A 27,318-nucleotide genomic window follows, 5' to 3' on the forward strand; every position below is an offset into this window, starting at 1 on the left:
CCGGGGGCTCGGGGGCCCGCCCCTGTAGTGGTTTGTGAATGGGGGGAGGGGAGGAGGCGGGGCGGCCCGGAACCCCGCGAGCCTGATGCTTCTTCTGGCCACTAGCGCGGCTCCCAGGCGTTACTCCGCGCTCCCCACGGGCGGGCGGCGGCGGCGGCGGGCGCCGGGACTCGGGGGCCAGGGCGGCGCGGAGCTGGGGGGACCGGATCCAGGCCGTGGGCGCCAAGGGCCTTGAAGATTCAGACACGGTGTAACTGGATTTCCAAAGCGAACTACCCAAGCTGTTTGGCTCCTAGGAGCCTCTCAGACTGAGAGCGAGAACCAGCCTCTTGGGTGAAACTTGGGGCCGAGCTTTCGGGGCTGGAGAAGGTGCGGGGTGTGGAGGAGGAGGCGCAGGAGGAGGCGGCGGCCAGCGGAGCCTCGAGGCGAGGAGGCGGAGCAGTACCGCCGAGGCGGCGACCAGGGCGAGCAGGCGGCGGCGCCCGGCTCTTGCCTGGCGGGGCTGGACTTGGTGTGGGGGACGTGCGCTTTGCTGTGCGCTGGGGGTCGAGAGACTTGGGCAAACTTTGAAGGGTAACCGGAGACGCTTGTTGCTCTTTGCCGCAAAGAAAGCCGCACCGTTACGTCTCAGCGGGGAGGGCAAGGCGGCCCCCCTCGGAGCCCCCGGCCCAGACGGACGAGTTTGGGGCTCCGGTGGCCTCCGGAGTGCCAAGCAGAGGCGGCTGCGGCGCCCCCGCGGCTGGCGGCCTCGCCCCCGCGGCTCAGGCACCCAGCGGCAGCGCCCTCGGCTCCGCGCCGCCCACGGCCCGGCCCCGGCGCCGGGAGGACTCTCATGCGCCGGGCGCGGCGGCGCCTCCCCGCATCTCAGCCTCTCCCAGTCGTCTGGTCTCACTCCTCCGGCTGAGAACGCCGCTGCACCCGCGGCCGGCGATGCGGGGGCCTGGCGCAACAGCGTCGCGCTTGCCCCTGGGCCTGTGCGCCCTGGTGCTGGCGCTGCTGGGCGCGCTGCCCGCGGGCACCGGGGCGCAGCCATACCACGGCGAAAAGGGCATCTCGGTGCCTGATCACGGCTTCTGCCAGCCCATCTCCATCCCGCTGTGCACGGACATCGCCTACAACCAGACCATCCTGCCCAACCTGCTGGGCCACACGAACCAAGAGGACGCGGGCCTCGAGGTGCACCAGTTCTACCCGCTGGTGAAGGTACAATGTTCTCCCGAGCTGCGCTTCTTCCTGTGCTCCATGTACGCGCCAGTGTGCACCGTGCTGGATCAGGCTATCCCTCCGTGTCGCTCCTTGTGTGAGCGCGCCCGCCAAGGCTGCGAGGCGCTCATGAACAAGTTCGGCTTCCAGTGGCCAGAGCGGCTGCGTTGCGAGAACTTCCCCGTGCACGGTGCTGGCGAGATCTGCGTGGGTCAGAACACGTCTGACGGCTCCGGGGGCCCGGGCGGTGGTGCCACAGCCTATCCTACCGCGCCCTACCTGCTGGAACCGCCCTTCACTGCGGCGCCCCCGGGGGCCGCAGATGGCAGAAGCCGCTCCGCCTTCCCCTTCTCGTGTCCCCGCCAGCTCAAGGTGCCCCCCTACCTGGGCTATCGCTTCCTGGGTGAGCGCGACTGCGGCGCCCCGTGCGAGCCGGGCCGCGCTAATGGCCTTATGTACTTTAAGGAGGAGGAGAGGCGCTTTGCTCGCCTCTGGGTGGGCGTGTGGTCGGTGCTGTGCTGCGCCTCGACGCTCTTCACCGTACTCACCTACCTAGTGGACATGCGGCGCTTCAGCTACCCAGAGCGGCCCATCATCTTCCTGTCGGGCTGCTACTTCATGGTGGCCGTCGCGCACGTGGCGGGCTTCCTCCTGGAGGATCGCGCCGTGTGTGTGGAGCGCTTCTCCGACGACGGCTACCGCACGGTGGCGCAGGGCACTAAGAAGGAGGGCTGCACCATCCTCTTCATGGTGCTCTACTTCTTTGGCATGGCCAGCTCCATCTGGTGGGTCATTCTGTCGCTCACTTGGTTCCTGGCGGCGGGTATGAAGTGGGGCCATGAGGCCATTGAGGCCAACTCACAGTATTTCCATCTGGCCGCGTGGGCTGTGCCAGCGGTCAAGACCATCACCATCCTGGCCATGGGCCAGGTGGATGGGGACCTGCTCAGCGGGGTGTGCTACGTGGGCCTGTCAAGCGTGGACGCCCTTCGGGGCTTTGTGCTGGCGCCTCTGTTCGTCTACCTCTTCATCGGCACGTCCTTCCTGCTGGCGGGCTTCGTGTCTCTCTTTAGAATTCGCACCATCATGAAGCACGACGGCACCAAGACAGAGAAGCTGGAGAAGCTCATGGTGCGCATCGGCGTCTTTAGTGTGCTCTACACCGTGCCAGCCACCATCGTGCTGGCCTGCTACTTCTATGAGCAGGCCTTCCGGGAGCACTGGGAGCGCACCTGGCTCCTGCAGACGTGCAAGAGCTACGCTGTGCCCTGCCCGCCAGGCCACTTCCCGCCCATGAGCCCCGATTTCACCGTCTTCATGATCAAATATCTGATGACCATGATCGTGGGCATCACCACCGGCTTCTGGATCTGGTCGGGCAAGACCCTGCAGTCGTGGCGCCGCTTCTACCACAGACTCAGCCACAGCAGCAAAGGGGAGACTGCGGTATGAGCCCTGGCCCTTCCCCCACCCTTGCCTACCTACCCCTGGGAGGGGGTGAGGCGCGGTAGGGAAAGAACTGCGGGGGTGGGGAGAGTGTTTCCATAACTTGTCCACCTCCCCTGAAAAGTGACCCGGAAGCTAGAAGTTATTTGGAAGTGGGAAGAGATTTGGAACGAGAGGTGGTTTGGAGAGGAGACCTGATTGTAAAGGCGGTTTGGATGAAAAGATTCTGGCAAAGACTTGCAAGATGATGATGGTGATGGTGATGGTGATGATTAGAAAGGTAAAGAATGATGTTAACCGTGAAAGGTATGGACCCGCCTGGGCTCATCCAGAAGAGGGAGACCAGCAGAGACTGCTGTGAGTTCTTCCCGCCTCCGGGTTTGAGCTGGGGCTGTGAGCGATCCGCCTGTGCAAGGCAAGTGGCCTGTCCTCACTCCTGTGGGGCCCGGGAGAAAGGTACAGCTCTGTCGGCAGCAGCGGCTTTGTTGGGAAGAGGGAGAACCCCTGCGGTGTCCTTGTCAAGATGTGGTCAAACCATAATCTCTTTTCACTGGGGCCAAACTGGAGCCCAGATGGGTTAATTTCCAGGGTCAGACATTACAGTCTTTCCTCCCCTGCCCCCTCCCGCCTGTTTTTCCTCCCCTGTTCCTTTCAAGTCTTGTAAAATAAGCATTTGGAAATCCTGGGAGGCCTGCCTGCTAGAATCCTAATGCGAGCATGCAAAAGAAATGACGATAACATTTCCAGATGAGGCCAAGGAACCCAGTAGTAGGTATTTCTGCTACTTTTTCATTTTCTGGAGAAGGCAGGAGGCCAAAAGAAGGGTGTTTTATTTGGTTTAATACCCTGAAAAGAAGTGATGACTTGTTGCTTTTCAAAACAGGAATGCATTTTCCCCCTTGTCTTTGTTGTAAGAGACAAAAGAGGAAACCAAAGTGTCTCCCTGTGGAAAGGCATAACTGGGAAGACAGCAACTTTTATAGGCAGAGCAGTGCAAAGCTGAGCTTCTCTTTGATTGTTAATTTGGTTGAGATAAACATTCCTTTTTAAGGAAAAGTGAAGGGCTCAGTGCGTCCATGTCCCATTCAGCCAGAGGTTCTGACTTGGATAAAGGAAATGCAAGGAGTTTTGTTATTTGTTTTAAGCACATTTAATTCAGAACACATGATCCAACAGGCTGTGTTAAAATGTTTAAGGAAATCTACCCACCCTCTTTTTTTTTCCCCTCCCTATAAACCTACATTTAGGTTTTCTACTTTCTCCTTCCAATTTGGATTCTTCAGGATAAAAGGAAAAACATACTGCCTTCAGCCTCATAATAAAGGAAAGTTAAATCTTAAAAAGGGTAAAAGAATTATTTTGCCTATTTTTTTTTCTTGGTTCCGCAATCTGTTTATAAAACATCATGTGTATGTTGACTCTGAAAGGTTGGGTGAGGAGGTGATCTGCAGAAATGATAGTGAATGAAGAGGAAAGTTTGAACTATGGGCCCCATTTTTAAAGAAAGTCATTAAAAGAAGGTAAACTTCAAAGTGATTCTGGAGTTCTTTGAAATGTGCTGGAAGACTTAAATTTATTAATCTTAAATCATGTACTTTTTTTTTCTGTAACAGAACTCTGGTTCTTTTGCATAATGGTGTAAAGCTGAGCAGAAGATCATGGAAGCTAAACTTTACTCCACCTTTGACATTATCCTCCAATCTTGCAACACTATTCTATTTCTCCAACAGTTTTTAAATGCCAATCAGAGGGTACTGTCAGGAAGTTACTTTGTATATGTAATGTTCAGATGAGTGGAGCTGCTTTTACATTAAATCTAAAGTTGATCTTGTGTTTCTTAAACCTTCAAAACTGTCTCACCTTTGAACTGCCACTACACAGGTTTTGGCATCTTTTGTGTCGTATCTCTTAAGTGCATGTGAAATTTGTAAAATAGAGACAAGTGCAGTATGTATATTTTGTAAATCTCCCATTTTTGTAAGAAAATATATATTGTATTTATACATTTTTACTTTGAATTTTTGTTTTGTTTTGTTTTGCCTTTAAAGGTCTACAACGAAGCCCCACTATCACATGTACAGATCACAAATAAATTTTTTTAAATACAAAGTGAATATTTATTTCCTATTTTTGTGATATTAAACCAAAGAACAAAGCTTTGTGCTATGGAAAGAAGGTAGGGAGGGATACCAATGAGTGTATCCCCCATAGAGGAGGCTGGTGTATACTATTAAGGTCTTTTCCCCCTACCTTTTAAAATACAGAATATAATGAATGCCTCCTGTCCTTTTTTATTCTTTTTTCTTTGTCCCTGCTTCCTGTCTCCCATGTCACTCCACCATATACACCTCTAACCCTTTTCACATGAAGCTTTGATGGACCTACTGAAGGTACAGAACATGCATCTCCTTTAGGGAAGTGTTGGCTGGTCTGTGTTTATTACCCTTAAGAGATGAAGTCCTCTTTGAGAGAGAACTAGATGGTGTTTTTTGGTATTTTAAACTTTTCTGGTAGTGTTTCCTTGGGAAGAATTCAGTGACTTTTTTAGTGTTTGTTGTTATTTTAGCCAATTGATGTTTTTGTATTCTAATGCACCTTATCTAAATTGTTACTATTTTTAAATACTTTGGGTTCAAGTGTTAGGAAAAGTCAGTAGATGCTTTCAGATAAGAACAGAGGCCTCCCACAAAGCTCTTAGCTATAGGCTTCACTCTACCTTCTAGGTACACCCGAAACAGAGGTCGGGCAGCTCCCTAGGCTGGCAATGACTCAGCAGCTGGGGCAGGAATAGACTCGGCGCCTGACCCTGGAATGGCCTCAGAAGCCACCAGGCTATTCTTTCCTCTTAGAAGAAGCTAACTTTGGAATCAGATGAGACCGAGAAGCCCTCCTCTCCAGGCACTTTGATATTTAACAGCCCCTCAAGGAGAGAGATGGCAAAGGTGTATCCCCAATTCCAAGCCTTCCAAGAATGTTTTTTTCACTCACCTCTCTTTAATCCAGGTGCCAATTTTCTGGCTTTTTAAAGTACAGTCAATTCCTTCTGTGGCTGTGGAGACCCTGCAGCAGACTGGATGCTGCTGTTTCTCTTACCCCGCTTGGGCTGGAAGTTTCTGTAGTTCTAAAGCATAACAGAAACAGTTCTGTTTTTGTTTTAATTAACGGGCTCACACACATGCCTGGTGTGTTTTACAAACTCAGGGAATGAAAACCAGTGACAGTCTCTCCAGGAGGAGGAAGCCTCACATAGACACTCCCGGTGCAAAGCAGCCTCTCTTTTACGAGCCTCCTGGGTTTTGCACATCACAATGGGTGTGAGGTCATTCTAACCTGTGAAGATTTTGGCATTCAGGAAGGAGAAAAATAACAACTTCTAGTCTCTTAAGGTTTATCCAGTTTTTGCTCATAAAATGACACCCTTTAGGTTAAAGCATGCCTCTCTTCACACCCAGCTAATATGCCTGTTAAGAATGTTTGCTTTTAGAGAAGGTGGAAGGCTCCCAATGGGGTTTTTTTCTTGCAAATTAACTGCTGAAGGCACTTAGACCCTTCTGGGGGATAGCTGTGTGACTGCTCTTAAGAACACATCCCCTTCCTCTCCTGGGCACTGCCTTGTCTTTCAGGGCTTTCTAAGATTGAAGAATGTTGGTCTTTAGTAAGGGAACAAAGACGCCATGTGAATAAATTGCTACCTGCCTTTTGGTAAGCAAAGATAAAAGTGTTCGCTTTAATTCCTTTCACATTGTGATGCCTTCTTATGCCCTCGATTCTTACTTAAGAATTTTAGCAGCTCAGGGGTTTTTCTTAAGGAGGTGCATTTTAGCAGAAAATATGTGAGGGAGAGTGTTTGTGAAAGGGCATGTGTAGAGTTTAAGAAAAACACTGGCAGGAGTTTGGTGTTAATCCCCAGATAAGGGGCAGAAACACTTGTGAAAATTTTCTGCAGTTTTTAAAACAAAACTAGTCTGCACAACAATCACACACCACACCTAATCTTTTTAAGTAGGTATGTGAGAAATCTTGGCAAGAAAAAAAAAATTCTCCTGTTAACATCTTAACCATTAAAAAAGTGTCTTGAACCTAATAGGTATAAAATAGCGATATTAGAAATTCTTTAAGTAGAAACATAGTAGAGTAACAGCTGTAGGTTTGAGCCCTGAAATTATACTGGGAAAATCTCTTCTGACTGTCCCATCTTTAATTTCACTGAAAAGGCAGGTGGCTATTTATAGATGGTATATTTTTATATATGCATATGAACAGTGAATAACAGTCTGCAGGCTCCAGGAAATCCTAGAAGAGACCCAAAACACTCCAATGTGGACTTAAATAAATAATTCATAGGTGTGTGTTCAATTTTGCTCTTACTTCCCCTTTGGTGCATCCAACTGGTTTCCTAAAATTTGGTTCTTAAACTCTTACTGCTTATTATGTGATTTTTCTTATATCTAAATCTGTATTCCTCACATTTCATACAAAGGTCAGCTAGTTAAAAGAGTACCATTAAAATGTTAACTCTGGATAAACACACACAGTGCCTGCCCCTATTCCCTTTGATTATTTTTGTTTTTATTTTGTTTGTTTTTAAAGATACAGTCTTTCGGAATTTTCTCTTTTAGTATCACAGTGGTAGAAAAAAATGCAAGTTTGACAATGGTAGTTTATTTATTATAAGTGTTCGAGTTCAACAAGCAACTGATCAAGTGGTCCTCAGAACAGAAGTTACTGGACAGACAACAGACAGAAGAATGACAAAGTCCACCCAGAGTAACTCTAGTCCTAATTCAGAGGGAAGAGAGCACTCCCAAAGAAAAAAATAAGCAATAACCGTCAGAACCTGGGAAGGGTCTGGACAGAGACACAAATGCTATTTGGAATACTGACTTGGTGGTATTTGCCATTTTAAAAAGCACCTTTCACATTCATCATTTGACTTTATCCTCACAATTATTCCAACCCTGAAATGGAAAGTAATTCCTCATTTGAAAGATGAAGAAGCTGACTCAGGGTAGTGACACAGGGAGAAGAAATGAATCTCCTGTCCTCACACTGAACCCAGTTGACTTTCTTTAATCTGTCATCTGGCCTTCCACACAAGGTGAAATGAACCATCCATTTCATAGAGAGCAATATCCAGCAAGAATGCATTCCCAAGAAACCAGATAACGTGGTGCTTTTAGGTTGGTTCTAGTTCCACTGTCCTCAGCTGGTGAAGGTGACCTCTGAGACCCAGGCCTTCCTCCAACAGACAGAAGAATGACAAAGTCCACCCAGAGTAACTCTAGACCTAATTCAGAGTGAAATCCTCCTATGATTGCAAGCACAAGCACAGTATGAAATGCTAAACTGGCTCATTAATTTGTGGATCATTCAGTTATTTCCAAATCCCTGGCTGATTGGTCCCCCAGCCCCACCCCCAACCCTTGTATTTTCCCTCCTTCAACTAACCAAGCCAATGTGTACTCTGGCGGAAAATGAACTCTAATTCTGGCTAATTCAAAAAGTGAGATCTCAATTGCATCCCTGTCTACTGAAGCCAAATGATAAATTTAGAGACTACCTAGTTTCTTCATCTGGCTACTCTGCCATTCCCCACTCCTCTCTACCAGCAATTCCACAGTCTGATAGTTCATCTTCCTCAAAATCCAATGATTCCATGGGATCTTCTTGGCTTATCTGCATGAACACAACTTTTGTCACAGCCTGCTTTAGCCATAGTCTCTCTGATCTTGGAATTTCTGTAGCTGGGAATTTTGATACAATTGACAGAACAAAGGTTTTTGATTCTGATCAGTTATACTCAGGCGAGAACTTAAGCACTTCTCTAGTTCCCTGAAGCCTCTTTCAACAAAAGACTTCCAACAAGCAAACTAAAACTGGAGCTATTGTGAGGGGTTCAAGTGTGCTTAGGCCGGGCATCTGGCTTCACTTTATAAGGGCCCTTTCAGTAGCTCAAGTCCACTTCTTTTGTTAGATACTTCCATTAATGCTCTCACCTATAACCTCTTTATGCTGCTCATTGCTGGCATCAGATTCAATCAAGAAGTGGTCTTGAGAGATAAGCATATCAGGAGGACTAAAGGGCATTCAGGAGGCAGTGACAAAGGGAAGAGGTGAGAAGAGAGAAAGTTCCACATAGTCCATGAATAAAGACAAGCTGTGAAAATGACTTTACCTAATCCAACCACCCACAATTGGAAAATTAGATCCCCCAACTTAGGAGTGGCCTTGCAGATTCTAGGGTACCATTTAATCAAAGAGAAAAGTATGTTGAGGAAAGTATGGTCAGACAGGGAGTGGAAATTAAGTGCCAATAATGGAAGCATGTGATATGTAACTTAGCACCAATTATGTGTGTGTTTGTGTGTGTGTGTGTGTGTGTGTTTGTGTTTTTAATTTCTAAAGGCAAACAAATGGCATATAACATTTAGTTCCTGTTTCCAGGTCTGGAGGAGCTGGAAGGAGGGATGGGTGGCAGCTGGTCCCTGAATTGCTTTTTGCAGCAGATGTAGAGAACAAGACCCTGAGCTAAAATCATGAATTCCCTTCCGCTCCAACAGATGGTTTCTGGAGGACCTACCACGCGTCACGTGCTATGCTGGCCCTGTGTTTTGCACAATGGCTGCTGGGACTTGTTATCCTGTGTCTCAGCCAGAGTGGGTTATATGCACCCTCCTTTCCTCAGAGGAATAATGCACCCTCCTTTCCTCAGAGGCAGATAGGGCAGAGTGGCTGGAAAACACCATGCTCTCTGTTTAAAAAACACTTTCTCCCCAGGGCCCAGAATACTAACAAATGGGTAAAAGTATCTTGATTATATTCCAAAGATGGAGAAACTAGAGTTGAGGGGCTAAAAAGCAACTCATTTATTGTCACAAGTAATCCCAGATGGTGAAGGAACCACCAGGTCTCCCAAATACTGAATCTGGTCATCTTCTTTCCAGAGAAATGGTATTTAAAGAGGTGGTGTGGCTGGAAGAAGACCTAAGAGGAGCTGCAGAGTGACAGAGGATTGGACCACTGTTACAAAAAGAAACGCAATGGAACAAATGCATTGCAAAGGGCAGTACACACTGGCTTTTGACTTTATTCATAATGATGATCAGTATCTTTATAATTGCTGACATTTTTTGAGCATTGATCATATGCTAAGCCCTGGATGCAATATGGTGTACTGGGTGAGATACCACACAAAGCTCTAACCATAGTATTTGGCATCTAACAAGTGATCAATAAATACCAACAATCATCCTCATCATTCATATAGCATCACTGTTATTAATATGTAATTGTCTCACTTATTTTTTTACAACCCAAGGAGGTAGGGATAGTTGTCCTCCATTTGAAGCATGAAACTCAGCCCTACAAGGTAAGCTTGGATCTAGTCTGTTCTTCTGATGACCAGGCCACAGATGTTTACTGAGGTCTTATTGTCTTTCCGTTTTCTATTCTTTTTCATTTAATCCCAAACCATTCAAAAGGCAGGAAAATAATTTACATCAGCACAGAAAAAAAATTAGAAAGGGGATTTTCAGTGCTAATTCCCAAGAACTATTTATTTTATTCTTAGGGAGAAGCAGGAGGCTCGTAAATGCTATTTAAAATCTGAAGGCTGAAGGCTCCCCATTGTTGCCTGCATAAGTTTTTACATTGGGGTTTGAGGGCCCAGTAGAAAGAATAAACTTGGGGAGATGCTTGGCAGACATTCCTGCCAACCCTTCAGGACTTGGTTCAGAGTTCCTGAGAGGACTCTCCATAGCCACAGGCTCCTGCCTCTTTCAGCCCTGAAGGAGAGTATGTGCTCCGAAGGGTGGGACAGGGGCTCAGTGGGAAAGTTCAGGCTTCTTGCTGACCAGGGCAGGCTATCTCCCGACTGGTGGTGAGTCAGTGAGTGGGAACATGAGGAAAACAAACTCTAGCACAACGGAAACCCCCTTCTTGAAGGCCTATGTGGAAATGACAAAAAAAAATGTTCACATTATTATTGTCACACATATCAATTTTATCAGAATGAAATAATATGGGTAGTTGTCATTTAATAAGTGCTGACTCTTGTGTCAGTTCTGTGTTAAGTACTGATATTAACGCCTTTCATCCATACAACATGATGAGAGAGAAATTATCATTATTCTCACTTTACAGGTTCTCAATATGAACTTCTGGAATCATTCTGAGCATTAGAGGTGGACATGAGCCCAAGAAAGCTGTGCAAACTGTGTACCTTAAAACTCTTTCATTATAGAAAGGACAACTGAGGCACAGAAACCTGGGCCCAAAGGAGGGAGAACAAGCATTGTTTGAGGTCTGCCTGCCATTGGAGGGCTCTTCAACAGGAAGTCATTTTGGGGAAACAAGTGAAAACAATTTCAGGGAACCATGAATTCCTCCAGGAGGCATGAATTCAGAAGGCAACACAATTTGTTTTTATTGTTGTTATCCTTAACAATAATTTGAGGATAATACATAATAAAATAATAAAAACACATTGAAATAATTTCCTTTCATCAATAACAAATAACAAAGTAGAACGCTGCCCTTTTTCCTGATGCTGAAACAGCATCTTGCACCCCTAGAACACAGCACTTCTCTCTCCTGCATCCACGTTTGGCAGAATGAAATCTAGGTTTCCAACAGAAGAATGGTCCAGTCATAAGAGACTTTGTGGCACAAGCCCATAAATGAAAACTCAAAAGGCTCTGACCAGCACAACTGTTCTACTAATCTGCTCATTGTTTTTCATTGTTGTTCTTGTTACTGGGTTTGAATCCAGGGGCACTATACTACTGAGTTCCATCACCAGTTTTTTTTTGTTTTGTTTTGTTTGTTTGTTTGTTTACTATTTATTTTGAGACAGGGACTCTTTAAGTCTCTGAGGTTCTTGCTAAGTTGCTGAGGCTGGTCTTGAACTCACAAAGCTCCTGCCTTAGCCTCCTGAGGCACTGGGATTATAGGCATGCACCACCATGCCCAGTCTAATCTGCCAATTAAAAACTGATAGTGGTTAGATGTAATGAGGAGTTGGCATGTATTTTATAGTTTATCCAGGGTCTTGGTGAACTCTAGATGCTTAGAAATTCTAGATTCTCACTGTAATTCAAAGTCATGGCATAAAAGAAACAAAAAGTTGTGGCTGCTGGTGGGGTACACACCTAGTATTTAAAATAAAAGTGTTCTGGGGGTGTAGTTCAAGTTGGACTTGGTTGACCTAAAGGTGGGCAGACTAAAGGAAGGAAAATCCAAATGTTAAGGTACGATCTTTTTAATTTTGTCTGTGATTAGAAGGCTTGCTTATTCCCCACCCACCCCCACCCACATTGAAACACCATAGTTACAACTGCATTTTTTATTGTTACCCTCTGGGTTTCATTCTATGAAGGTTGACGTGGATTTCAAATGAATGTCCTTTCGCATCTTTACTCACCTTTACCACTCTGACATTGTTTAACTTTTAGCAGAGAAGAATCCATTGAAAGGATAACTTGTTGCCATTTTCATCACTATTTGCACTTACAAAAGTTAGTAAATAGTTCAGTTTCCTTGGGAAAGTCAATGCCATATTAATCAGCCACCAGCTCTCCTGGCTTCCAGCATGGTGTGCATTTGCCAGTTCCTACAGCATTCTTCAAAAGCCAAATGGCTTGATAAAGTCAGAAGAGCCTCAGAAAATACAAACAAATGTTTCAAACCAAACCAGCCTCTCAAGTCACAAAGAAGTTTCATTTTACTGTCAGCACAAGTGACTAACAAAAAGGGAAGCTAAAAATTAAAAACTTTGAGTTTTTTATCCAAAGTCTGCGTAAGGGAGCTCCCTCTACAAAAACAAATTCTTACTTCATTGAAGGTGGGAATCTATTTTGCAGTAAGAGTTAAACAAAACAGCCAGGAAATTCAGTTAGTTCGTCTCTAATGAGAGGAAGGCAACGTACAATTCCTCCATTCACCAAGTGGTTTTTGGTCCACAAGTCGTACAAAATGTTTACTTCAGATCACCAAGTCCTTTTTCTGTGCAAACCATCTCTATTATATATTTATAACTTCTCTGTGTTTGTTTCTCAAGATTACTGAATGTCTGAGCAGCTGAAGTGGCACTAAGAAAAATGTAAATGCAATCTCTGCTGTCCAATCAGAAGGCTACTTCAAATGCCTTTCATTATTTTAAATTATAAAGCATGATTTCTGCTAGTCCAAACATCAGATCTGAAAAACTCTGCATGTGACTAGAAATCATCACCTAGTTCCAACCTTCAAGAGAGTTACTGCCTGTGTACAAATAAACATTATTGTATCTAGCATTGTTAGTACTGACTATTTGATTTTATAAAAATGAAAGAATTTAGCTCAGGTATGTAGCCTTTTGCACAGGCTAGGACTTCAAGAAATGTTAGAATAGAGATAGTTTCATTTTCCTTAGGGATACCTCTTTTAACCTGGAGATCTTTCTTACCTGTCACTCTTAACCAAGAAAAATAAAACAAAGATAGAATATGTTTAAAAAGGAAAAAGAAAAATAAAAGGAGGAGGAGGAGGAGAAAGGAAAGGAAAGATCAAAGAAAACTCAGGAAGGAGAGAAAAAAAGCAAACAGAAGATTCTCAACACAGCCCTGTTCCTGAGTCACTTACACATTTACTCAGTTGTCTTTGGCCAACTGATTGTTATTACTCTCATTCCCCATATTATAAGTGGTAATAGTTGTTGAGGGGTTTGAGGCACCTGGCACATAGGTGGTAACCCCTAAGCACCCTATAGATCTTAACTCATTTGATTATCTCAACAATCCTCTGAGATAATCACTTGCCCCATTCCCCACCACCACCCCACCTTTTTGTTTTTTGGTACCAGGATTGAAAGTAGAGTTGCTTAACCACTGAGCCACATCTCCATCTATTTTCATATTTCATTTAGAGACAGGGTTTCACTGAGTTGCTTAACACCTCACTTTTGCTGAGGCTGGCGTTGAACTTGCGATTCTCCTGCCTCAGCCCCCTGAGACATTGGGATTACAGGCCTGCGCTACCATGCCACCATTTCATTTTAAAGATCTTTTGATTTCTGAAGTGCACGGCATCCCTCGTCCTACTTTCCCCCCACCCAACCCTGACTACTAAATTGTTGCTATCCTTAGAATTGCCTGTTTCTTTGAAATACCACTAAAACTGTGGTTAGCTTCTTTTATGCTTCAAATACCTTTATTCCATGTCATGTTTTACTTGTTAGCAAGGAATTAGACCCTGCTTTTCCATGACCCATGTCTAATGACCTCACCCCATGTGACAGAGTGTCGCAGTAGGATTATGGCCACTGGTGGGGCTGAAGTGAGTTTGGATTTAGTTCATCTCGTTATGTTCTTACATAGCAGGGCTGTTGAGGAGCCAAGTAAGCTCCCCGCCCGGGGAAAGTGACTCCAGAAGGTCAGCATCCAGGTCCAGATGACTCACTGCATGTGCCCCCCAGTGCTCCCCCTGTGTTCAGGCTCCAAACTCTCCCTCGAAGGTGTGGGAGTTGAAAGGTAATGACAAATTCCCTAAGGAGTTTGGGAATTACTTGGGGGGGCGGGAAATGCATTCATGACTCTCAAAGTTTGAGGAAATATATTTGGCTTCGTTGTTGAGTTCATGGTGCTAAGATGGCCAAGGGACACAAGAATGTTCCATAGCAAACTAGCCTTCTCTACCCCACAAGCATGAGATGTCCCCTTTCCTCCAGGGACACCCTGGGTAAGAAAACAGGATGCTGAGATGCCTTCTGATCAGCACTGTGGGAAGAATAAGGGCAGCAGGCATCGGGTGCAGTTAGCATTGGAGTTCCTTCTAGGGCACTGGCCTCAGGGGAATGGCAAGTTTCAAGGGAAAAGGTGGCCCTGATCCTCAAGTTGTCAGGACTGGCTGGCTCACAGCTGTCTCCTGCAGCCATGCAGGTTTTGATGTTTAAAAGGCACCATGGACTGCCTAGACAAAGTGAATGGCTTGAGACCCAGCAGCTGATGCTAGTTTACTCTGTGGGAAACTGCAATTTATCCTTGACTGTGTCCTCTCCCTCAATCAGCAAATCCACTTGAATTCTAGTTCCTCCCTACCACCTACATCTCTTGCACCTGCACCTCTTGCTTAGATCAATATAATGACCCCTAAATGCCCCCCCCCGCCTCATTTTGTTTCCTCCTCCAGTTTGTCCTGACCTGTGCCAGAGGGAACAATCCCAATTGCAACTTTGACAATGTCTCCATATTTTAAAACCTTAAATATGGTCCACAAGATCCGCCGTGATCTCTGCCTGGCTCCTGGTCTCATCTCCCACCCTTCCTGCCATACAGTGAGCACTCTGGTAAGGTTGATCTGTTACAGATGCCTATATACTCATGTAAGCCACACGAATTCATTTTTTGAGGAAGGGGAGAATTTGTAGCTATTACGATTTTTGAAATATACACCTTTGATGGATATACCCCAGCTTTCTTGCTCCCTCCAGAAATGGGCAGGAACATGAGTCCAGTAAGAAATCAGAGTTAAGACCTGAACCTCTAATATTCCTGTATCACCCTAAGACAACTAAAGAAAGAGACACTACTAAGACAACTAAAGAAAGAGACACTACTTGACAAAAAAAAAAAATTCAAACAAGGTCATTAAGTACCATTAGTACTTGGAGAGCAGTGATTTTTCTTATATTTGATTTCAAGTGCCCAACACAATATCTAGAACATAGTATATTCTCAGTGTTCTGGGGTGAATAATGTTCCTCCAAAATTCAAATCCTTTCTGGAACCTCAGAATGTGACCTTATTTGGATAATAATAATTTGAAATACAGGGGACCATTAATTCAATATCAATATTATCCATAAAACAAGCAAAGAAACACAAAGAAGATGTCATGTGATGGTGACAGAATAAAGATTGGAGCCATGTATCTGTTTCAAAGCAAAGAACACCCAGGATTGCCAGCAACCACTAGAATCTAGGAGAAGGTAAAGTAAGTCCCCCCGACCCCAGAGCTTTTCAAAACAGCTGGTCCTGCTGACACCTTAATTTCAGACTTCCAGTGTCCAGAACTATTAGACCATAAATGTTCATTGTTTAAGCCACTCTCTTTGTGGTCATTTGTTATAGCAACCCGAGGAAAGTAACACATTCTCTGAATGACTGACAGATAAATGAATAAAAGAAAACGTGAATATATCACCTATGGGAAATTATTTGGAGCCAAATAAAATATTAGCACTCTTTAAAATATCAGTTATAGATTACCTATCCAAATCAATTCCTCCTACCCCATGACCTTCTAAATAGACTAAAGTGGAATCTGTATTTGAAACTCTAAATGCTTCAGGGAAGCCGTGAGTTTGCTGTAGACTGACTACAATACCTCACCAGTGCTGAAGAGAAGAAAACAAGAACCCAGAGGTTCTTGTAAGGCATCATAGATCCTTTAGAGAATCTGATGGAAACTGTGGACTCAGTCCCCAGGAGAAAAAAAATGAAAGCCTAGTCATATACACACAGTTTGTAGACAATTTCTTCTACCTCCCACCCCTCAGAACCCACTGCCAACACTAAGAACTCCTGAATTAGAAGACAGAGGTAGAACATTTAGGGTTTTTCGCCTTGCCTCTGGACACACTGAAAACGGCAGAATTGTTTCTCCTTTAAATGGGAGGCCATGATGAACCAACCAGACTTAGAACAGGCTCCATGTGCCCCTGAGTGAAAGACCTCAAGAGAGCAACCTGGCCTAGAAACAGAAACCCAACTTCCAAATCCAGCTTTGCCACTTAATTATTTTGTTCTTTCTCTGCTCCTCACTGGCAGCCCCAGTCCAATGTGATGCTTTTAGGGTCAGAGGACAGGTTAATGAGATAATGGTGGTAATGCACTTTGCCCCCAGGAAAGGGCTCCTATGTAAACACCAGATATTATTAGACATTATCAAACTCCAGCAATGACCCAGCCTCAGTGGTGAGTCCTCTTTCTTATCACTGTTTGGCCAAATTGGGTTCTTTGTCTGAGGCTCCGTGTGGGAGGTCTCCTGCAGGCTGGTGTTGGAGACTCCTATCACCTCCACCAGAGCAGTGCAAACAGATCATTTGACTACATTGGATGAAAGGCCCCCTTTGCTAACAGTCAGTCCCCAATCTCTTTGTGCATACATATTGTATACCCTAATCTTCAGGGAATTCTTCCTTTACTGTGTGTAACTTCAACGTAAATTCAACTGTATGAACAGGAAAATAAATCTTATTTCCTGTTTTGTGGTTGTGATTCCTTATTACTCTTTTGGAACTGACTACATAGGATTTCCCGTTTCTTTCTGCTATTCGAGGCTAATTTGAAAAGAGGAGAAAAACATGACACCAGTCTTAGGGACATTGGTTTCAGAACTTACAAAAAGGTAATTTCTGCAACCAGTATATTGCAGCCAAACTGAAAGATTTCAAACTAATATTTTGACCCACCCTTCTCAAAACAAGGCAAAAACAACAACAACAACAAAAGTAATTGTTTGAATTCTATGGGAAATTATTTTTGAAAAATCTCATGATAGCTATTTTTTTCTATCATCAGAATTGACAAGGACATAGTGAGCTTGAGAGGAAACTAAAATATCAGCAATAATTCTCATCAACGTGAAGATGGAATAGAATCTTAACCCAGACACTTAAGAATCCCACTACAAAGGAAAAAGAATTTGTCTATAATTATCCACTCCTCATGCACATCGAGAATCTCTGACACATGACACTATCCAGTGCTGTTTGGTCAAACCAGTTTCACCAAATTTCACTGGTAATACTTTTCAACCAGAAGGATGAACTTTCATAGAAATTTTTGAATCCTGACCATATAGAATATGAGAATCTTCTCTCCCTTTCTTCCTTCCTTCCTTTCTTCCATAAAGCATATGTTGAGTAGCCATTAAGAACCAGGTACTGTGCTAAGTGAATGAACAATGTACTTTCTATTACCCGTAAGATTACCTTTGAAACTATTTGGATAGCAGATTTCCATATTGTGGGTAAGCAGAGATGCATGGGGGTAAGGAGGAGTGGAGGAAATTGCCTTCAATGTGTGAAAAGGGGAGAAGTGAGAGGAGAAAGATTGGTAAGAGTGTTGCACCTCTAAGGTCCTATTTCAGACAAGTTCAAAGGCACCACCATGATCTAACTGCTAATATCCTTGCCACATTACCCTCTTTCCTTCTCTGTCCACTGGATCTAGCATGTAACAATTACACAGAATCACCTTGACTGATCCCCCCACCCTGACCTATGGTGTGCAATCTATGGGTTCATACCCAGATACTTGTATTTTTATCACAGGCTAAATTACAAAGTTGGGCTATTCTCTTAAATAAGTCCCTCTGAATGATATGTTCTTGGAGCATGCCTTTTCAAAATGGAGTAAGGATGAATGAAAGAGAACCCCAGCAGGTTTTGAAAAAATATGTACATTGAAGTTATTCAAATACATATTTAACATTTACTAAAAATAGCTCTGATTGCAGGAGAAAATTAATTAAAGTAGACAAAAAGCTTCTAATCAGATTTATTCTATCTGATCGTATAATTAAAACTGGCTTTTAGGCCATCCTAACAAGTTTATTTGAAAAGGAAGAAAGATCACTGTTTATTGGAATGGCAATAATTTGGGTTTCTTTAATTGACTCCTGGTGTGAATACGTTGATGCCTGCTGTTCTCTAAGAGGCAGCGTGGAAAGTTTCCAGGAAAAGTTCACATTCCAGGGGCAGCTTTGGAATCTACTTTCCATTGCAACCCAAGTCAGCCTGCCGTTGGGGTTTGAGTTTGTACCAACAAAAGTAGCTTCCCCAGGCAGCAGTCACTGCAGCTGTGCCAGGGGCCTGGCATTGAGTTGGCCCACCAAGACACTGGAAGGCATTTCCCAAATCCTACCTTCCCTATGTCCAAAGCACTAAAAGCACCAGAGGCTGTGGCTCCAGAGCCCACAGTGATGACTGAGGAATTAACATTCTGATACTAAGTCTGCCCAAGCAGAGCTGCAAAGGAAGGGAAGAGGAGAGCGCTAGATATTTTTCCTCCCAATGCTCCCAAACTCCCCAAAGCAGCGTTGCCAGTTGCCCGCTGAACATGAGTACACTCCACAGGAATTTAATAAGGTGCAAAATAAAAATAATCCATAACTCACTTGAAAGCAAAGGTGTGTTTTGAAGTCCCTCACTATTCTAAGCTCTGGTAAATTGACATATTTTTTTTTAAAGGGAATTTTAGGTGAGAAGAAAGGTAGAGACTAGGGGTCCTGAAAGAGGAAGTAGGGATTTCAAAGTCTGGTTTGATCCTGAAGGCCTAACAGATGACCACCTCTCTCTATATATAATCATGACATCTACCATTTGTTCAGCACATCTGTGGCACATATTACCTGTGTTAATCCTCAGGACGAATTGGCAAGTTTGATGGTGTTATTTCAATTTTACAAATAGGAAAATGAGGTTCAAAGATATTAAATAACCAGTGTAGGATCATATGTCAAAATTTAGCCAGTATTTGAGCCTAACTCTGTCTAACTCCACAATCCAAGTCTGTCCTCAGCTGTTCCAGAGTACCTGGCTGCATGCTGTCTGCTGTCCCCATGGATTGGTCAGGTGGGGACAGCAGTGGCAGCCAGTTGTCCTGCACATGAGGTCATATGATGTGTTGTTCTCTGACCAGTTCTCTATTTCCTACACTTCTCTTTAAGAGGGATCAAGCATTTATATCCCAGTTTCCTTTTCTTTTCCTCCCTATTTTGTTTTTATCTTCCTAGAAAACGGAGGGCCTTTGGCCAGAGCCGCCACAATGGAAGACATCCTCATTTCTCCACCCTGCCCACATGCTTACTTGAGGCAAAGGACATGCTGAATCAGGCTGAGTCAGGACAGGTGAGGAGTTTTCCCCTCCTCCCCTTGCTCTCTTCCTGCCAAACATCCTCCAGAAAACACCCCCCCACACACACACACATGGGTATAGGAGAGGGCCCTATTTCCATCAGGAGAAGATGGGACACAATCAGTGGTCTGCACCACCTTTATAAAGCACAGATTCCATCAAGTCACTCTGCAGCTTCAAACCTCCCGTGGTCTTCCATCACAAACCCCTGATGCTGCCTCTCCAGAGGTCACCTTGCTATGGTTTGGGTGTGGTTTTTCCATAGAGTTTCATGTGTTAGAAGCCTGGTCTCCAGTGTGGTAATGTTAGAGGCGCTAGGACCTTTAATAGGTGTCCTATTAAGAGTCATTAGGTTCCTGGAGTAGTTTTCCTGGGACTGGGGACCCTAGTGAGTTCTTAAGATAGGCTGTTATAAAAGGGCAAGCCTGGCTCCTCCCCAGTTGCTCTCTGGCTTCCTGTCTTGCCATGTGATCTGTCCCGCTCACACATGCTCCTGCCATTGTGATGCCATCTGCCACAAGGTCCTTGCCAGATTCAGCACCATGCTATTGGGACTTTCTGTCTTTAAAACTGCAAGCTAAAGGAAAAAAAAAATCTCTTTTCTTTACAAGGTACCTAGCCTCAGTATTTCATTACAGTAAAGAAAAATGAGCTAATATGTACCCAGGCCTCATCTCTCACCACCCTCCTTCTTGTCTACTGTCCCCCTCCCATGCTGGCATCTGTCAGGGATAGATGCACCAAGCACTCTCACCTCTGCCTGGGAATGCTATTCCCACTCACTCCCTGCCATTAGCCCTGCAGGCTCCTTCTCTTTGTGTCTTAACCACTCCACCTCCATTATTCACCTTCTAAGTTCCAAATTCCATTGTTTTTTGGAATGTATGGCAACTTGTAATTGTATATTTTTTGATACTTTTTCATTGTCTCTCATCCCATCTAAGCTCCTCATGTGGAGGCTAGTACATAACTACATGTTCAAAAACTATTTGTTAGAAGCACTAGCTCCAAAAACCATTTTTTGATTGTTGTTATTGTTGTTGTTTGTTTTGGTTTTTCTTGACAGAATGTCTATAACAACCAGTACTAATTTATTCAACATATCCTTTCAAGGAGAACTGGAAGATGCTGCTTCCTACAGAAATGCCAATATAAAATTATAGAAAAAAAAACTCATGATTTGTGAAGTGAAGAACTCACTCCTAGAAATATCCTTGTCTGTAATCAAGCGTCATCATGTAGTACTTTAGTTACCTTTAGTTCATATGTCTGCTGGGAGGGCTGGGTCTCGTTTGTATCTCCCATTCAAATTGTAGTACCGTGCCTGGCACATACCAGTTGTTCAATACATGTTTGACTTTTTGGTTTTTTTTTTTCTTTTTGTTTTGCAGGGATGGGGTTGGAACCCAAGGCCTGGTGCATGCTAGGTAGCATTCTACCACTGAACTACACCTCCAACTGTTACCGCTATTGACGGGTGACGAGTCCTTGCTTGCCCAGTGTTGAAGAATAACACCAGAGAAGCACTCTGACCGAAGCAAGGTCAGAGTGGAAAATTAGAAGTTTATTAAAGGACAGCAGAAAAGACTTCTCCCGGAGGAAGAAGGGGACCCAAGAGATGGAATCCATGGAAGTGCGGTTGTCTCTCCATTTTATAGTTTTCGGTGATGGAATATAGGTGGGAAGGCCTGAAGGGTTGGGACACAGGTGGGCCAGAGAAGTAATCTGGACACTTCCGAGTCAGCATCTTCAAGTTTGCTGTTCATTAACACTTCTTTGGGATGAGCTATCTTCAAATCTGCTGGGGCTGTTCATTAACATTCCAAGAGTTGCTCAACTTTTCCGGGAATTCATTCTCAACATGGCCTCCATTTTAGATCTTACTCCATATTAGACCCGATTTACCTAACTACACTGACTACCTAAATTTAAATCTGGCTTCATAACCCTTAACACATTCTTATTAGGAAGAAAAGGTGGTGGGGGGCGGGTTTTAAGTGAGAAGGCAGCACTAAATCACAAAGAAATGCCCTATAGATTCTTTACAGAGTGGCAGTGCATTGAATCATAGGATCCTTGAGTTGGAAGTGACCTTCACTTTTCTAATCTACAGTAAGAGTTGAAATTTCAGTGCAGAGAGACTAAGTGGCACATAGCTACATTGAAGATATAAGCAAGAGAAGAATCCAGGTTTCCTACTCTAAAATTGATGTTCTTTTACCTGTGCCATGTAGATTTCTTCTGGTCAGAGAAATAACAGACACCTGAAAGTATAGCCCAGCAACTCTGATAATTTGGGGCAGGTGGAAGAGGACACTTAGTAATTTTGAGGTTGCAGACCTTAATAGAGCTGAAGCTTCTCACTGAAACTCTGAAAATCGACATAGATCAAACCCAAGAGCTGCATGCCCTAACCGGAGTTCATCCCCTTCCAATCTCCTCCTGAGAGACTATCAGAGGAATGAGGATGGGAGTTTGTGCACTGCTGAGAAGATGTGGCATTGCAAAACATATTCTATGTAGTATAAATGTAATGTTGTCCTCTCAGTGACTCACCTCCATTCTCCCCCATACAAAATGCACACAATGGCCATGAGCCCTTCATGTTGGTGTAACATGGACCAATATCATGGTCTCTTCCTCTAACCAATTCCCTTGTCCATATTTGATTCATGTCAGGGTGAGCAGCTAACCCAAGCTGGGCCGAGGTGAGCTTTCTCTTGGGAATTAAGACTAGAATTGAAAAGAAGTTAACCTTTCTTTAGGTCTCTGGGCTGTAGGATGTTATGTCCAGGTTTATGTCCAGGTTCTAATATTGGCTGTCTTATGGACCTGAGACATGAGAAGCTGCAGTAGCTTCCTAATGCCTCTTAGGTCCCTGATTCTGCTGTTCCTGAGATATAACTCAAGCTAACCCTTTTTGTTCAATCTAGTTGGCACTGAATTTCTGCCATGAATGCTTCCTTTCTTTTTTTTAATGGTTTTTTTTTAAAAAAAAAGCTTTTTAGAAATAATTAAAATAATAAGGAAAAATTAGGATGTTTTTCTAATTGTTCCCCTGGCCTGCTTCCTTTTCTCAGTGGGAATTCCCTATGTGTATTTCTCACTATTTAAAATGTTTTTTACCCTGGAATGTCCTATGGTATCAACTTCTAAAAATAGTGGTGTTTGGGAAGGCATTGGTAAATTATAAAGCAAATGAAACACTAGATTGGGAATGTTCCAGGGATACCTACCTGGTTCACCATAAGGACTGTATCTTATAATAAGCAAATACTTAAGACAAGATTAAGTGTGCATGAAATTTATTGGAGAAAACACCTTTGAGAGAAAACAGGGAAGGAACCAAGAGAACCATCAGACAAGGAACAGGTTTATTCATATGAAGGAGAGAGAAAAAAAGGTTAGATGGAAGTGTCTAGACTGCTGGGCAGTTCTAAGGAAGATCCACAAAACCATTTAGAGCCCCTGAGACAAAGTCACCCATCAGAAGACTCCCAGGACCAAGCATGCCTCTGTTATACTGAGTCATTGACTAGGAGCAGCCTGTAGGAAGCTAGGCCTCAGCACACATGTGATTTCAGAGCACAGCATCTAGGGCCTTCAGTCACTTATGCTCCTTGCATTTGGAGAGTTGAGAGGTGCTTTTTTGTAGTTATATGGACTGCCTCTTCCCTTCACATGGCCCCATTCAGGAAGTATGTTTTCAACATCCACTTGAAGTTCACATGCTCTGCCATCTTATTCTCAGACTCATTTGTTCTGCTGGAGGTAGAGTTAGTTGAGACAGAGTTGTTATTGTGTACCCCATGGAAGAACTGAGCAATAAGTGAAGCAAATGTTTATAGCTGAAGGTATAACCATACTTTCATGTCTTCTAGTAAAACAACAACCAACCACTTCAAAGGACACAAGAAGATTGCCAGTCTACACAATGGGGCACCATAATTACACAAACAAAAACCAACAGATATCTCAGAAGAAATAGAATTTTTAAAGTTAAGGGAGTTTGGTGTGTTCCACTCATTTATTGCAAAGTCACCCTTAGGAACCAAGTAGCTTTCAAAAGAAGCCCTTTATCTTCTAGAAACGAAATCTAAGGGAAGAATAAAACTGAGTTTAACCAAACAGGAAATACAAATAAAATCCTGGTATTCCAATATATGACTGATCATTAGACTACCTAACCAACATTTGATAAGGACTTCCAGATCACTAACCCAGGGGATGAAAGCAGAGAATTCCCATGATGCTATGCACCACTGCCAATGGTCATAAAAGACTCCAAGAATCCATACACTGAAATTGAAGGGTTTTATTCTCAAACACTGAATGAAGTGCTAACAAAGAATATATAGATAAATATATTTTTATCACTCATGTTTACTGTTGTGGATTTTTCCCATTAAATGAGTAGTGTACTTAAATTACATGGCATCTTGGATTTGAGGAACTAGGGTTAATATAATAGTAAGCTGAGAGAAATTAGGAAAACTACCCCATTCACAATAGCCTAAAAAAAAAAAAAAAAGACTTGGGACTCAATCTAACAAAAAAGGTGAAATATCTCTAAGATGCAAACTACAGAACACTAAAGAAAGAAATTGAAGAAGACCTTAGAAGATAGAAAGATCTCTCATGTTCTTGGACAGGCAGAATTAATATTGTCAAAATGCAATACTAGTAAAAGCGCTATTCAGACTTAATGCAATTCCTATTAAAATTCCAATGACATTCTTCATAGAAATAAAAAAAGCAGGGCTGGGGTTGTGGCTCAGCAGTAGAGGCTCCCCTAGCACATTCGAGGGCCTGGGTTCAATCCTCAGAACCACGTAAAAATAAATAAATAAAATAAAGGTATTGTGTCCAACTACAACTAAAAAAATAAATATTTTAAAAAATAGAAAAAGTAGTCATGAGATTCTTTTGGAAAAATAAGAGGCCCAGAATAGCCAAAGCAATCCTTAGTGACAAAAGTGAAGCAAGAGACATCACAATACCAGAACTTAAATTATATTACAGAGCTATAGTAACAAAAACAGCATGGTTTGAGCACGAAACTCAAAGTGGATCAAAGACCTAGACATCAGACCAAAGACCTTGCACTTACTAGAAAAAATGTAGGCTCAACTCTTTACCATGTAGGCTTAGGAACTAACTTCCTCAACTCCTAAAGCACAAGAAGTAAAGTCAAGAATCAATAAATGGGATGGAATCAAACTAAAAAGCTTCTTCACAGCAAAGAATCAACCAAGAATGTGAAGAGAGAGTGTACAGAATGGGAAAAAATCTGCCACCTGCACCTCAGATAGAGCATTAATCTCTAGGACATATAAAGAACTCAAAAAACTTAACACAAAAACATTAAATAACTCAATCAATAAATGGGTAAAGGGACTGAACAGGCACTTTACAGAAGAAGAAATATGAATGGTCAGCAAATATATAAAAAAAAAGTTCAACATTTCTAGCAACAAGAGAAGTGCAAATTAAAACTATACTGAGGGCTGGGGATGTGACTCAAGCGGTAGCGTGCTCGCCTGGCATGCGTGCGGCCCGGGTTCAATCCTCAGCACCACATACAAACAAAGATGTTGTGTTCACCGAAAACTGAAAAATAAATATTAAAACACTCAAAAAAAAAGTAATCCTCTTTAAAAAATAAATAAAATAAAATAAAACTATACTGAGATTCCATCTCACTCCAGTCAGAATGTCATTTTTCAAGAATACAAGGGACAATAAATGTTGGTGAGGATGTGGGGGAAAAGGTATACTCATAAACTGCTAGTGGGACTGCAAACTGGTACAACCACTGTGGAAAGCAGTATGGAGATTCCTCAGAAAATTTGGAATGGACCTACCATTTGATCCGGTTATCCCACTCCTGAGTATATACCCAAAGGACTTAAAATCAGCATACTACAGTGACATAGCCACATCAATGTTTATAGCAGCTCAATTTACAATACCTAAGCTATGGAACCAACCCAGTTGCCCTTCAACAGATGAATCCATAAAGAAACTGTGGTATATATACACAATGGAATATCACTCAGCCATAAAGAGAAATGAAATTATGGCATTTTCTCATAAATAAATGGAACTGGAAAGTATCATGCTAAATGAAATAAGCCAATTCCCCCAAAACCAAAGGCCAAATGTTTTCTCTGATATGTGGATGCCAACACACAATAAGGGTGTGGGGAGGAAAGAATAGAAATTCACTGGATTAGACAAAGGGTAATGAGGCAGGGGAGGGGGGATGGGAATAGGAAAACAATAGAATGAATTGGACATAATTTTCCTGTATTCATATATGAATACATGACCAGTGAAACTCCACATCATGTACAACCACAAGAATGGGATCCTGATTAGAATAAGTTATACTCCATGTATGTATAATATGTCAAAATACACTCTACTAAAAAGAACAACGTTGTATCTAAATGTTGTATTTAAAAAGAACAACCACAACAACAAAAACAATAAGTTGGGCTTTTTGCCTCTACTGTAGACATGGCACCTGTGTAAAAAGCTAGTGGTGAAGGGAGTCAAAAACAAGAAGCAGGTTCCAAAGTTCACCCTTGACTGTACCCACCTTGCAGAAGATGAAATCATGGATGCTGCCAATTTTGAGTGGTTTCTCCAAGAGAGAATCCAGGGAAGCAAAAAGCCAGGAATCTTGGTGAAGGGGTTGTGACCAATCCAGAGGAGCAAAAGCGAGATTGCTGAAACTATCCAAGGTGTCTTTTTCTACAAAGTATTTGAAATATTTCACCAAAAAATATTTGAAGAATAATCTCCATGATTGGTGGGTGTAGCTGTTAAAGGCAGAGAGAGTTACGAATTACATTACTTCTAGATTAAGCAGAATGAAGAAGAGGAGAATGATGAGGATTCAAACTTGTTTATCTGGAATATTTTGTATGAGTTCTTGAATAAAACTTGGGCACCAGTTGTATCTCTGCAATATGGATCAAACAGAAAATTGGAAATCATAGTAAATGGGCTTCACTGCCACTCTGTATTTGTAATTAGATTTTTCTTTGTTTCTGCTTAGAAATTTCAGGTCTCACAGTAGTGACCAAAGAAGGAGGAGAAGGCTACTTACTAGGAAGGCACTAAGGAAGATAGCTGAGGGTGTGAAAATGCAAGCATCACTCAGTCTCTATTTTATCTTTAAAAGTGTGACAATTGTATCTGGTGCTTTCCTCCAAGGAAGATTGAGGAACACAGCATGGGGTTCCTCATGCATTAAAAGCAAAACAGATGATTTTGTTCTGAGATTCTCCTGTGGGGAAAATGGCAGTGTCAATAAAAGGCAGATCTCTAGGCTTTGAATTTGTTTTTAAATTATAAGAGAAAAACATAAGTTGGAATACTTATTTCACTTTTGACATTGAATGATGTTGGAAGGAATTGTTAAGAATTATTAAATCCACACCCTATAACGAGAGTTCTGTATAGTTTACAACATTGAGCTGGCAAAACTCAGTTTATGTATCACAGTTCCCTCTCCTTTCCTTGTCTATGAAAAACATTACTCATCATCCATGGAGATTTTTTTTTTCAGTTGTAAATGGACATAATGCCTTTTTTTTTTTTTATGCGGTGCCTCACACAAGCTAGGCAAGCACTGTAGGCAAGCACCACTGAGCCACAACTCCAGCCCCCATGGAAATCTTTTGAACTAGGCCAGAACTCTGCAGAATTATTCTCAATCAAGTATTCTAAGCAGCCACTCCCAGGTGATTGAATTTGGTAC

General features: G+C 43.1%; 1 protein-coding gene and 1 pseudogene across 3 annotated transcripts; both read left to right on the forward strand.

Annotated features, from left to right (window-relative positions):
- The first annotated feature begins 56 nt into the window (after positions 1–56).
- Positions 57–21,384, forward strand: Fzd7 (frizzled class receptor 7). 3 transcript variants are annotated; one of them, XM_005338914.5, is made up of 3 exons: positions 58–2,649; positions 19,426–19,540; positions 20,939–21,384. In XM_005338914.5, exons 1-2 carry the CDS (start codon positions 931–933, stop codon positions 19,501–19,503), a joined length of 1,797 nt encoding a protein of 598 aa, XP_005338971.3. In that variant the 5' UTR covers positions 58–930; the 3' UTR covers positions 19,504–19,540; positions 20,939–21,384. The 3 variants fall into 3 exon arrangements, with proteins under 3 accessions (XP_040150648.1, XP_005338971.3, XP_040150649.1); XM_040294714.2 differs by lacking the exons at positions 19,426–19,540; positions 20,939–21,384 and adding an exon at positions 9,210–9,437 and having other exon boundaries at positions 57–2,649; XM_040294715.2 differs by lacking the exons at positions 19,426–19,540; positions 20,939–21,384 and adding an exon at positions 9,594–9,907.
- LOC101967053 (large ribosomal subunit protein eL22 pseudogene) lies at positions 19,514–26,823 on the forward strand (annotated as a pseudogene).
- Positions 26,824–27,318: the final 495 nt, after the last annotated feature.

The sequence above is a fragment of the Ictidomys tridecemlineatus genome, chromosome 7 (genome assembly GCF_052094955.1).
Source record: "Ictidomys tridecemlineatus isolate mIctTri1 chromosome 7, mIctTri1.hap1, whole genome shotgun sequence".
In the NCBI taxonomy this organism is placed as follows: Eukaryota; Metazoa; Chordata; class Mammalia; order Rodentia; family Sciuridae; genus Ictidomys; species Ictidomys tridecemlineatus.